This window comes from Chinchilla lanigera, unplaced genomic scaffold, assembly GCF_000276665.1.
Source record: "Chinchilla lanigera isolate Chin_1 unplaced genomic scaffold, ChiLan1.0 scaffold00007, whole genome shotgun sequence".
NCBI lineage: Eukaryota > Metazoa > Chordata > Mammalia > Rodentia > Chinchillidae > Chinchilla > Chinchilla lanigera.
Genome location: NW_004955408.1, coordinates 8677421 through 8690820, shown reverse-complemented (window position 1 = coordinate 8690820; position 13400 = coordinate 8677421). Strand labels below are relative to the sequence as shown.

Here is a 13400-nt window from a genome sequence, read left to right as displayed (position 1 = left end):
AGCCCTGCGGTTTTGTTTTCCTGCACTGGTTTTGAAGGAGTGACTACTTTCAGCATCACGGACCACACTCTCCCACATGCCCTGCTTCCTTGCATGCTAGTAATCTTTGGATTTCATGTGGTTCAAAGCTGAATATTTCTGCATTTCCATCAGTAGTCTCAAGTTTTCTTCTGGAATGCATTAAGGTATTTGGATCATCTTTTTTGGTTATAATATATGATTTTGGGGGCAGGTCCAAAGCACTATTCTGTGTAGGGCTAGTGAGTCCCCACTAAAGCAAAACTCTTCCAAGTCCTCTGCTCAACTCCCGGAAACACGCACGATGAGGTTTCCAGCCGAGCGGGGGAGAGGTGCTTTTCTCAGCCCCGAGTGAGTGCTGGCACTGTCCCCTCCAGTTCTTTTGGGTGATGCTCTTCCCAGCCTTCGGCCACTGCCACAGTTCTGTAGATCAGGAAGCTGCTGAGCAGCCGAGGGGACTCTGTTGGCCTCCATCCCTCTCCCTTAGGCAGCTCTGTCTGCTCCAGGACCGTCTGGCGAACTCCAGTTTCTTGGTGTCTCAGCCCCACAGCCTCAGTGAAGGAAGGGTTCCCTGCACCACCGCCTGGACACTCCCCATGCAATAAGCTCGGGCGGTGCATCTCATCCCGCACGCTGCCCATCTCTCAGGGAAGATCATTCCTCACACCTCACGTCTCCCTCCCTGGGAGGGCCACTGCTGCACAAATTTCGTCTGCTTTGTTTTGTGTTTGGTTGTGTCGGGTAAGAGGGTACCTCTGGTCCCTGTTACCCCATCTTGGTCACCAAATAGCAATTGTATGTTCATATGTACACTCCCATAGGGCATTATTACTACTAGTATCACAGAACGTGGGCGACTGAAACTTCCTATGCTGGCAAGTTTTCAGTTTCTCCGAGCATCACTTACTACGCGTTTGTCAGAGGTAACAGGCTCCAACGGCCATCCTTGTGGTTTGCGCTTTGCAACCTGCTGAGGTGGTAAAGGTACTCAACAGAGTCCTGGGCCCATTACTTAATATGAGCTCGTAAGTTCTTTGGAGGAAATTCAGCACACACTGTACATTACCCACGTTAATTTAACAAAAAGGAAAAAGCAAAAAGGAGCGTGGAAGCAGGAATTGGGTAGACAAAGACCCCATTCAGGCCCTTTGGTGCCGAAGCTGAACCCATGTAATGGGGAGAGCAGGTCAGGGCTGTAGAGTGCGGCTGTTGGCGCTGCGGATATTCTCTGTACCCGAGAAACTGGCCACCCGTCATGAGGTGCGCACAGGGCCTGCAGACCCCAGTCGCTTCTGCAGCTGGGGCTCCCTGGAGCAGCCCTGTGCCCTGGAGGAGCCTCCATGCTCGCTGCCCAGCTGCCCAGCAGGGCTCCCCAGGCTGCAGGGAAAGCGGCCAGCCCACCAGCCAGGCTCTGTCTGCACTTCTCAGTGGAAGGCGCAGAGGGGCAGGCCTGCTCCGAGCCAGCTGGCCACCACCCACCAGCAAGCCCAGCAAGCCAGGCCAGGCCGCCTGGTTTCTGTTCCCTCTGGCTGTGTGTCCTCCAGTGCCGCTTCTGGTGCAGGCAGAGGCAGCTGGCACCGACAAACAGCCCCTCAATCCTGTCCGTGACACGCTGTTGCCAATATTCAGCTTAGAGGAATAAAAGGCGAACGTAAACTTCAGCTCCTGCTGCAGAAGTTGTTTAAGCTACAAGAAACGGGAGGGAGTGAGCGGCACAACTGCTCTAATTTACCCACACCTTCCCGCTGTCAAGCCGTGGGAAAGTATCCCCCTGGAAGAAAGGAAAGCTCTTCAAGACATCTGTTAGCTCATTTCTGAACAGTCAGCTTCCACACTCGGCGACTCTAAACAGGGGTGCTGAGAGCACCAGGTTTGGTGACATCCTTCACAGTCAGTAGCTCAGGGACTGGCTGGGTGGGAGGACAGGCAGCAAGAGAGCTTCTTAGCTCAGTTCTCACCCACCGGAGCAAGCGCTACTTAGCGCCTCTGCATGCGTGCGTGCGAGCGTGCATGTGTGCGAGCGTGCGACAGACCCCTCTGCCAGCCTGCGCACGCATGTCGGAGCAGTGTTCCTCATGCACACAATCAAATGCACACCAGCTCGAAGGAAATCAATGGGTCTCGACTTAACAATGGTTCCACTTTAGATTTCTTAGCTTTACAACGGTGCAAAAGCATAGCTGTACAACCACTCTCTCGCTTTTAGTAGACAATTCGGTAAATGACATGAACTATTCCCACAATCTAATAAGAAATTAGATGATTTTGCCCCACTGTAGGCAAAATCATCCTACCAAAATCAGCCTACCCCACTGTAGGCTAACCGCACATATAAGGCAGGCTAGGCTTAGCTGTGAGGTTTGATAGGTACATTTTTGACCTGAAATATTTGTAGCTTACATTAGGTTGACACACAGTGCTACTGTAAGGTGAGAAACAACTTTCTAGTTAACAGGCTAAAAATTTGAAACATAGTGAAAAAAATACACTTTTCTATTAATGCACAAAACTGTATCATTCAAAAAAAAAAAAAAATCCGTCATGACAAGTGCATCTGCCATTTCAGGAGTCCCTAAAGCGGTATGCAATGGTTTCATTGGGTGACGGCATCACAGCGCTTTGCTGTCTGCATTCATTACTGAAAGGAACACCAAATTTCAGCTACAGGTTAATGAAAAGAAAAATGCAGTGTCAGTCTCATCCGAGATTACAGATCCCCTCAACTCTGTCCCTGGACTCCGGGACTCCCAGATTAAGAAGACATTTCTTTTCCTGCCCTATTGGGAAAGAATACTGCCTTAGCAGGGGTTGAATCTCCATCCTGGCTCCACTCCTGGCCAGCTGGGAAGCTCATCTCCTGAGACCTAGTGAGAAAATATGCGCCGTCTTCCCTGAGGCCTCTGCCAGGCTCTTCTTTCTGCCTGCTTTGCCCTTCCCGGTCTCCTTCACTTAGCTGGCTGGACTTGGTCTTTTAGGGTACAACAGAGGGCACCCCTTTCAGGAGGCCTTCTTAGCTCTCACATGCTAAGGCAGAGGGCAGGACTCTCACTCATCCCTAAATATCCTGTAGCCACCCTATTACTGATCTTCTCAACTACTATGGTATAAAGACCTGCCTATGTCATTTGTCCCTACCCCTTGCACAAGCGTGAGCTCCTCTGAGGCAGCAATAGTGACCTCCCATCCCTGTGTTCCATGCGTGGAATCAGTCTATATTTACTGAATGAACGGATGAGCAGAAGGGTGAAAGCTGTGGCCACACCAACTATCTTTCTCTCTGCAAAAGTACTTTTTCTCTCACAAAAGTGCTTTTCAACCCTGGTTACCTGTGTGAAGTGCTTCTGGACATTTTAGAAATTCCTGAGACTCAGGATGCACCCACAGAGATTCAGCTTCTGGGAGGCAGAGGCGGGACCCCAGCCTCTGTACTTTTAAAAGGAATACAACAACCAGGTACAGCCAGGGATGAGAACCCATCAGGTTACAAGAGTAGCAGCTGAGGTGAGAGCATTGTGCTCTCAAATGAACGGCTTTCCTAGGCCTAGGAAGATGAAATTAGTGCAGAAGTCTGAATCCTGCAGGGGGCTAAACACATAGAGTGCATTTCTGACCCTCAGAGTCAGATCAGAGTTCTGAATCCCGTAACATCAATGAGAGCTGAACTCCACTCTGAGACCGAGATGGAAAACTCTGGGGCTTGCCAGGGAAGATCATGAAAAAAACTGCAAACCCCGCAGGCAAGCACACTGTTCCATCCTCTCCTGGCAACGCATCCTGGGGCAAAGGGTCCGATCCCCAGTGACAGCCCGTCTTTTAGGTGACGCATCCCCGCTGTGTAGTTTCCTAATCTACAAGGTGGAGACGATGACACTAACACCAACTGCAAAATACTGCTGCAGGAAAGTAAGCAGGTAATGGGGACACAAGTGTTGTGTCAATCACCAAACATGCTACCAAGAATAAGTCTTTGCTTTGCAGTCTACCGACTGAGTTCCTATAGGCAGAAACACCTTCACGGATCGGGGAATAAGAACACAGACGTTAGGGTCAGCTCTTACCAGCTGTGTCATCTTATGCAAACAATATAATCTTTGGGTCGCAATTCTTCTCTGTAAAATGGCGGATAAAAATAATACCTGTCTCACAGGCAGGTTTGGCTGAGTCAAAGAACTTACTAGCAAAGTGGTTCTACCTGAGCTTGAATCTGAATCACCGAGGGCCTGTTAAACACTGACTGCTGGACCTCTTCCCGGCACTTCTGACCTAGGATACTTGAGCTGGAGTCCAAGAATTGGCACGTCTAACAAATTACCTGGTGATGCCGATGTTGCTGCTCTGAGAAACTATACTTTGAGAACCGCTGGCTTAGAACAGTGCCTGGCGTACAGTACGTAGCTAGTGAGTGTTTGCTCTTATCTCTTCCTGGGATCTATTTTCTCAGTCCCTGAGCAAAACACTTCCTGCTTCAGTGCTGCTCAGCACTGCACTGTGTGGAAGCAACGTTGAAATCGTCTACTTCTCAGTGGTTTTCAAAGTGTGGGTCCCCAGCAAGTGGCCCTGGTGTCACTCGGGAGCTGACTTGTGATGGAAGCGCTTGGATCCCAGCGTGGATCTACTGAATTGGGACCTTGGGAGTGAAGCTCAGTATCCTATGTTCTAGCAGACCTTTGGGTGAGTCTAAGCACATTAGGTTTGAGAACTGCTGTCCTAGAAAATCACCATTGCATGAAAATAAACCTTACTGAAAACACTGGGGAAGCAGGAAAGCTGCAGGCCTACAGTACAGGTTTGGTTAAACTGCAGTATAAGGCCTGGCTCAGCTTCTTAGTTATCCTGAATCCTTGAATTATGACATGTTTTTAAGCATCAGTTTCCTCATCTGGAAAATGGGCCTCACTCCAGGACTTACCTCACAGGAAGTGCTTGACACTTGTTCAAAGAATGTTGGCTGCCAGTATTATAATTTTTATAATCATTACACTATCACTGAATACGGTTTGAGAGAATTGAGAAAAAAGAATAAAAACTATTTTTTTTAAAAAAGAAATAACATCAAGGGTCAAGGCCAAAAACATCATTGTCATGGTCCTCCAAACTGAGGTCAAAACTTCCCTGGGGGTCCCAGAGCCAAAGGCAAAATGCAGAGGTCATGTGGGTCCAGCTCTGGAGAGAGAGGAAGGAAACTGACTGTACTGGATAGCAGGGTCTGTCCCCACACCAGCGCCAAGTTCCAGGAGAAGATGCAAAAGGCCCTGTGCGACGGGACAAAGTCTCCGCTAGCAGCGCTTCCTGTACCTGATTCTTTAATTTTCAAACAAGAGACCTGGGCAGAATCCTTAGATCCCAGAAGATGAGAGACTTCACACTCACTTTGGGTGCCGGATGTCAGGCAGAGAGCGATTCAGGGAGATTTTATCGCTGACGTAGATGTTAAATCCATTTTCTCGGTATGCCTGGTCCACTCTCTCTGCATCTGTCATGGGGTACGGTCTGCCCTGTTCTCCGTTTCCTAGAGGCAAAGAGTAAATTCAGTGTTGCGGATTACCTGGCTTCGGTGGGCAGTGTTGTGAATGGAGCGGGGAAAGCAGGGCGGGAAATGTGATCAAACCACAGAGATGCAACTTTATACCTGTGTACAGGGCGCACCTGCAGGATCTGCAGGGAGGCGTGGGGAGTGGGGGAGGGAGCTGGTCCCACCGTGTACTTTACAGATCTTGTCCTCATGCAGTCTCCATAGCAACCCTGTGCAGTGGCCTGGACAGCTGTCATTCTACAGGTGAATACGCTGAGCCCCAGAAAGGTTACAAAACCAGGTGTAGGTTCCAAAGCCTCAGCGCCCTCCACTCTCCCAGGAGCCCCAAACATCCCTGCACTTTGCGTCCTTCACCTGGACAGGAGGCCAGGTGTATGAGCCCATCGACCTTGATCACACCTGGTCTCCGAGCTGCAGCTTCCTCCTCTGATGCCCAGAGTTTGTTTGGGAGAATCTAACGAGAGGACCCATCTGTGACTGCTTTTTGTAAACTATAAAACACTATAAAATGTGAGGAAATGTGATGACTTTATATGTAATTCAAACTTGATATGTAAATCAAAGTTACCACATATGACATAAGCTGCTTTTACTTTTTTGCAAACAAGCAAACAAATTAAGAGCTGCACACCCTCAGCCAGGATTGCCTGGAAAGTGTTGGTTTGAGTCATAAATTTGGTAGAGAAAGCCAACTTTTCTTTCTCTGCACAAACCGTCTTGGAGAAGAGTCCCTGATGTCTCAGGAAAATATTCTCTGGGTTCGCAAGGAGCAGAGGCGTGTGAGAATTGTACCACAACCCTGCAATAGTGGCCCAAAAATCTGTGTGGGTGAGCCGCGAAGAAGTGACAATAAAAATAGATGGTTAAAAATCACCTCCCTTTCTGGAGGTGGAGGCCTGAACTACCTTCCATTTACTCTGCAAAGACAGAATTCCCAAAGGACACCCATGCAGCAAGCAGAAAGAGAAGACCAGAAGGTTTTTTTTTTTTTCCTCCGGTACCGGGAACCGAACTCACGACCTTGCGCTTGCCAGGCAGGCGCTTTACCACTGAGCTAAATCCCCAGCCCCTGGACCAGAAGGTTTGTTCAGGGTGGCTACACGGGGGATGCTAGGCAGCCCTGCTAGTCCCCAAGATGTCATGGTGGGCATGCTTATAGCTCTTTGGCTCAATTTGTGCCCTTTATATTAACTGGAATTAAGAAGGTTCATTGTGATGACTGAGGAGGCAACTCAGCGCAAGATCCCTGGCACTTCGTTGCTGTTCTCCTCCTTCCCCTCCTCTCCCTTCCCCTCCCTTTCCTCCTTTTTGGCAGTGCTAAGGATTGAACCAGGGCCCCATGTATGCTAGGCACGCATGCTTACCACTGAGCTACAACCCCAGCTCTTTGTATATATTGAGCCAGGATCTCGCCAAGTTGCCCAGGCTGGCCTCGAACTTGTAATCCTCCTGCCATGGTGGCCCTGAGTAGCTGGCATTACAGCATGGACCATAACATAACCTGGCTGGTTATTATTCTTAATGCCTCCACTGCTCTTCCCTTACTGGGTTCCCCACTGTTCTAATAATTCTGCTACAAATGTCTGGCAGGTCAGCTCTTTGCAAATATTTCCTCGCTTAATTTAAGCAGAGCCCCTTCCCATTTAACTTGAAAACACTGTCAACAGAGGAATGCATGTCTTATCTTTAGATTCCTTTGGCCATTAATTATTACATCACTTCTCTTCAGAGCCCATGGTAAAACACAAATAGGCGGGGGTAACTTTAACTGAGATTAAAAAAAAAATGAATGGAATATCAACGCCTTATGTTTCTACCATGCTTTCCAACACAGCAAAGTTACTTCCTGTCCATGACTTTGTCACTCTTACAGCAATAATCTAGGGCTGCACGGGCAGGAAGCACGGGTCCCACCGACAGATGGAGAGACTGAGGCTCGGGGAGCACGGATTTCATCTGATGGGCACATGGCTGCGCCGTGGCACAGAGTTCTGGAGACCATTTTCCATAGTCTCGCCTACATAATCCCAGCACCCTCATCCCACTCTCCATCCAAAAGGAACTGCTCCAAACACTAGAGAGCAGAAGAAAACTTAATCTGAAGCCCACTGGATTAATTCAACCTGCTGGTGACAATGCTGGGTAGGAAACAACTCTACCTTCCAGGCCTGGGTTCAAGTCCCAAGTTGGCCTCATTTTCACTGTGTGGTTGCAGGCAGATCACTGCAACTCTATGAAGTGCAGGTCCTTGCGCATTAAATGGGCCATCAAGGTTGGTGTTCAGGGTCACACAGGGGCAATACATAGAGTACAGAGTGTGGACCTCACTCACCAGGGCATTCAATGGGTGTCAGCTCTTGTTATTATTGGTCCTCGTTTTAGGTTAAGGGTTCTATGGTGGAGACATTTCTGATCACCCAGAAAAGGTAGCAGGGCAAATCCTTGGGGGCAGAGGGTCTGTTGGTGTGACAAATGGATCAGAACAGCGGGAAGGGGGACAGGAATCAGGAGAAAGGATGGTGGCAGGCAGGGAAGAAGTCCGCTGGAGTTGCACACATACCTGCTGACACGCTCACTGGCACCCCCCCACCTGAAACAAGCACACTGGAGCCCACCCATGGACACCCCGCCTTCCGTACCCACGCGCTGGGCATCCCTCCTGATGGCCTCCTTATCATGCCAGTCCTTCAGCTTCTGCCCATCTCCCGCGAAGAAAGGCTTCTTCTGCCGACTGTGTGAGCCCTGGAAAGAAAGACAAAAATTGTGAGAGACAAGAAAACCAGATAAGGTCAGTGACCCAGCCCTAGAAGTGACACCGCCTCCGGGGCCTCCGGGATGGACTCTGTCTGCGTGGTCTGTCCGTTCCCTCAGTCTGCCTCGGTGGGATGGCCACGTGCCAGCCAGGCGTGCAAGGTCCAGTGAGACAACAGAACTCAGCGTCCACTGCTAGGAATTCCCAAAGCTGTAGGGAAAGGAAAGAGGGCTCCTTCTTCTCACCCAAGGGAGCAGGCACTACGGGCAGTATTGCCCAACAGAAACAAGGTGTGAGCCAGATCTGTAATTTGAAATTTTCTACTTTCCATGTTAAGAAAAAGAAATAGATGAAATTAGTTTTGGTAATATACTTTAATTAACCCAATACAATGAAATGTTATCCTTTCAACATGCAATCTGTAAGAGATTATTGAGGCATTTTACACTTTTTCTCCATTGGCACTAGCCTTTGACATCCAGGGAGTACTGCACACTATGTTCAGTTCAGACCCATCTCCAGGGCTCTGGAGCCTCGGGTGGCCGGCAGCTACACTGCGGATAGGGTAGGGGCAGGGACTCTTCGGTGAGTGGCTTACGGTTCACTTCCCCTGGAAGAAATGGAAAAGGTTTCCTGGACATGAGGACAACAGGCTGGGCCTTGGACAGGAGCAGTGAGGGGTGGGCGGGGAAAATGGCCTGGGCACAGCTGCATGGTGCAGACGGGGAAGGCAGATCTGGGTTTGGCCTGAGCGACAGGAGACCAGGGCACAGAAAGAGACACTGGGTCTTGGTCACCCCTGCAGTCCCAAGGGCCTGGCTTCAAAGAGGGTGAACATCTGGCAAATGTGTGAGAGTATATGACAAACAATTGAGAGGTCAAAAGACAGAAAAACATACAGCAGCCAGGAATGTAGCCCCAAGAGCTGGCCTGTGACGGCATTTATCAGGGGTAGGCCCATCCAACTGGGCCCATTAGGAAGTGGCTTCCATGATTAAAAGAGGCTGCATTCCTGGGTCCAGAGTCAACCCAACGGGCTGATGTTTTCCCATGGAAAACATTTTCCCATTGGTCAAGTCCAAAGCCCTGCAAGCCTACACTGCAAGGCTACCTAAGCATCTTCCAAGTGCATGTAAATGTCAGTGGCTTCCACATCACCCTGCCCCTTCAAATCCTACAGACTTGTTCATGCCATTACGGCAGCAGGATCCAACAGTCCTATTTCCTATATAATTAGCCAGGAAGGCCTTGCGCTAACCATCCCTCAGCTTGTTTGTTGAGACTCTGGCTCACGCTTGCATTAGCAGGTTTTCCACAATGGCCCAACAGCCTTACAGCATGTCTGTGATGATGACAAAAATCTTTCATACTCCCCCAACAGGCCTTTTTACATTGCAAGAACAGAATTCTGGAAGTTGCAGGATTAGTTGTCTTGGTCAGACACAGTAGGAGAACTACAGAAGCAGAGGCCATGTGCCAACAACCAGCCTTAAGGGTTCTTGGAAATCACAGAAGCTGAGCTGGGAGGTCCTTAAGGGTCGCTAATCAGTGTAGAGGGTTTCAACTGCCCCGAACTACACACAGTTCTGCAGGAGGCGCCTCAGGCACTGCCCTGGGAAGCACAGGCCTAGAGAGGGGCCGCCACCCCTTTGGCTCTGAATGGAGTGCACCTGTTTCCTGCACTGGGATTCCATTGAAAACCTTCTTCTGCTGAAAGTGAGCAGGTGATCACATCTCCCAGACAAGCAAATGTATCTGGAAAAGGCAAGGCCACTTCCCCAATCCACATGGAGAAATCAGGTTTAGGGTGAGCCAGGGAACTGACCGAGGTGCTACCCTTTTACTGTCATTGTAGGCAAACTCTGTCTGGTGGCTTTTAGGAAGTCTGTGTTTTGTTTGGTTTTGTCTTAAATTCTAGCTTTAAAAAGCAGGAAGATTTCATATTATTTTATCAAGGTGTTTATCTTCTTCTGCAAACCCAAAAAATAAGTCAATACTTGGGTTCCCCCAGCCCTGTAGCTGTGCTGAAAAAGGGCTGACCTGAATAAGGGTGGAGTTCGTCTCTAGTTTGCTGCAGGCGCCCCATTTCTTATTGTGTTTCACTGGGTGCGCATCTCTCACGTGTTACCTGCATGGCCCCGTGAGTGTGTAATACGCTGAGATATACAGCAATGTGTACTGGGTGGGAAGATTAGACATTGTTTAAGGTCTAGGAGATCAGACATCCCGGAGGACAGGGGAGAAGTTATCTTGCCTTCCGAGGAGGTCCTGAGACTAGAGTGAGTGCCAATGGCAGAAGCTGCTGAATAATAAAGTGGTCACCCTATGAGGCAGAAGATATTCCAAAAGTTAGATCAGTGCAATGATGAAACAGGACCACTTGGAAGAACATACCAAAGGAGGCAGGAACAGGAAGCCTGCCTGCTCATTAGGATGGGGTGGACAGAGGTCAAAGTGCTGGGGTAGAGCCAGGGCTTCTCAAATTTTAACGCGCAGTAAAGTCACACAGGGAACCTTGTTAATGTGGTCTGATACAGACGGTCGGGGTGGCCTAAGACTGTGCGTTTCTAACAAGTTCCCAGGTGATGCTCATGCTGCTGTTGCACAAAAGGCTCTCTGAGTAACAAGGGTTTGGAAACCTGTAGAGAACATCTCCAGCATCTGAGATCCCATGAAGAACTATTTCCTGACATCCCTGTGAAGGTCTTCTGATGCTGCTGGAACTGGGGTTCAGGGACGGATCTTAAAGTCATGACCTCAGAGAAGCAAACTCTCTCCATCTTCTCAAAATGGAAGAGGAGAGTGCTCAGCTGACAGCTCCATGGCCTCTGCCTTAGGGATGTGCCTACCTCCCTCCCTCCCTCCCAGGATCTGCTGAGGTGCCCTATGCAGTTTTAGGTGGTCAAATTAGGTGCAGCATCCTTAAATCAAGAGGACTTCGGAGCTTGCTGACATAAGGAGTTGTAAGTGTCTAAAATATGGTTGCTAGGTCTTCTTCAAACACCTGAACTAAGCAGCTACTCAGAGACAACCAGTCCATCTTCCCCATCTTACAGGCGGGGGAAGTCCAAACAGGCCAAGTTATGAAGCCCAGGCCACACAAGCAGGCAAGAGGACAAGGGCCACGTCCTTTGACTCCCAGGCTAGTTTGCAGGGGAAAAAGTCCTTCCACAAGGTGTGACCTTGCACATGTTACAGAAATGACAGGCACCTCAATTTTCCCACCTGGAAGATGGAAATACTATAAGCTGCCCGAAGTACATTCAGATGAATGGAAAAACTCACCCTAAGGGGAGCCTGGATCGGATATAAGGGACAGAGGATTATCTTGTCACTGGCTGGTTTTTCCCCTTGCTTGCTCTCACTTGTCTGTTTGCCGTGGACTGTTTTTCCTCTATGACGCCCCTCTATGATGCCCCATGTGACCCTGCTTTCGAGCCAGCCGTCTACGAACTGAGACCTCTACAAACTGAACCAAATAAACCTTCCCTCCTTTAACTTTGGGTGTCGGGTATTTTGTCCCAGTAAGGAGAAAAGTAACTAAGACAAACACTATGGATCCTGAAGAGGCAACCTATTAACACCTGAGCCAATTCAACTGCCTCTTGTTGACAACAGGATTTAGAGGTTCCTCATTAACAGGAAGTCACATGCCCAGGTAGAAACACGGTGTTCCTTAAGGAAAGAAAAAAGTTGTTAGCTACAGTGGCATCCTGTGACAGAAACAAAGACCACAAGACGCTCTCAGCAAGAAGGAAAGTACCAACAATGCTGTGAAAAGGCAGCAATTCTTTTTTTGTCTTTTTGAGACAGGGTCTCACTATGCAGTTCAGGCTGGCCTTGAGCTCATTTTGTAGCCCAGGCTGGTCTCGAACTTACAACAATCCTCCTGCCTCAGCCTCCCAAGTGCTGAGATTATAGGCGTGTGCCACCACGCCCGGCTAAGGTAGCAATTCTTAAACAGTAGCAATCACTTAATATTGTGGATAAAGCACATCTGCATTTTTCCATCCAGAGGTAATTTAAAATTTCTTAAATTCTGTAAACTCGAAGATTTGGCCCTGAAATCTGTGATTATTTTCTTTCTAGTGCAACTATCTTTTGCTGCTTCTCTTCCCCTTGGTTTCCAGAATGTCCTTTTGCTACAGAAGACAAAGGGGGTGGGAAGGTGCACGGCAAAGGAAGTAGGTTTGTGGGGGAGGCTGGCAGAATTAATGTGGAAATCACATTACACAATAAATTGGAAATGCATTTTGACTGGCTGCCCTAAATAACTGCTTCTGGTATCTGTGTGCTTTTACTTAACATTCCACTAAAAGAATTGATTAGTGTTCAAACAGCTACACACTCACACACACAAATGGAATTTTAATCTTTGTTTAATCACTATTCAGTGTGCCTGGCGCCCTTTGGAGAGAGGAGAGGACAGTGGTGAACAAGCCAACTGTATTCTCCTCCGAAGAAAGATTCGTGGAAGTGCATTCTCCAATCCCAGGACTGCACACTTGGCAGAGCCCGCTCCGCAAGGACACTTGCACCTCTGGCCAAGCCAGGATGCGCCTTCAAAGTCCCTTGGGGCGGGGGCGGGGGGGGCGGCGGGGATCTGGGCAGGTCATCTGCTTCAGCTGGGGTCTGAGGCTGTCTGACAGCCAGATTCTGCTGCAGACTCTCGGAAGGCTGGTCCCCACCCTCTTCTCAAGGAGCCCTACAAAGGCACAGGAATCATTTTGCTTTGCGGTTTACACAACTCTGCATAACTCCAAACACTTGTTTATCTATGAACTAGATTAGTAACCTTTCCTTCTCTCTTCTCCCCGCCCCGACAAAGAGGAAGCCGCTCTCTTCAAGGTGACTTGTAGGTTAGACTTCAAAGGGCACCCAGTGGAGCTTCATGTACCTAAAAGGATAGTTAGTTTAAGCCAGGGAGTTTGGTCACCTGCATAAATGTAATTTCTTCAGGAGTTCTGAGGACACAAGCTGGACTGTTGTTTTTCATTCACCTAACAAACGATTATGGAGGGCCGACTATGTCCAACAAAGAATAGCAGAGACAAAGATAAACAAAATAGTCCAAGGCTCAACCACAGGATGGCTATA

General features: G+C 48.9%; 1 protein-coding gene across 1 annotated transcript in view; it reads right to left on the bottom strand.

Annotated features, from left to right (window-relative positions):
* Galnt10 (polypeptide N-acetylgalactosaminyltransferase 10) overlaps positions 1–13400 on the bottom strand; it is a gene marked incomplete at its 5' end in the record, with an annotated part of 225838 nt that overhangs the window by 113742 nt on the left and 98696 nt on the right. The window contains 2 exon segments of the mRNA XM_005376193.2: positions 5389–5527; positions 8191–8293. Of these exon segments, the coding sequence (XP_005376250.1) occupies positions 5389–5527; positions 8191–8293 (242 nt within the window).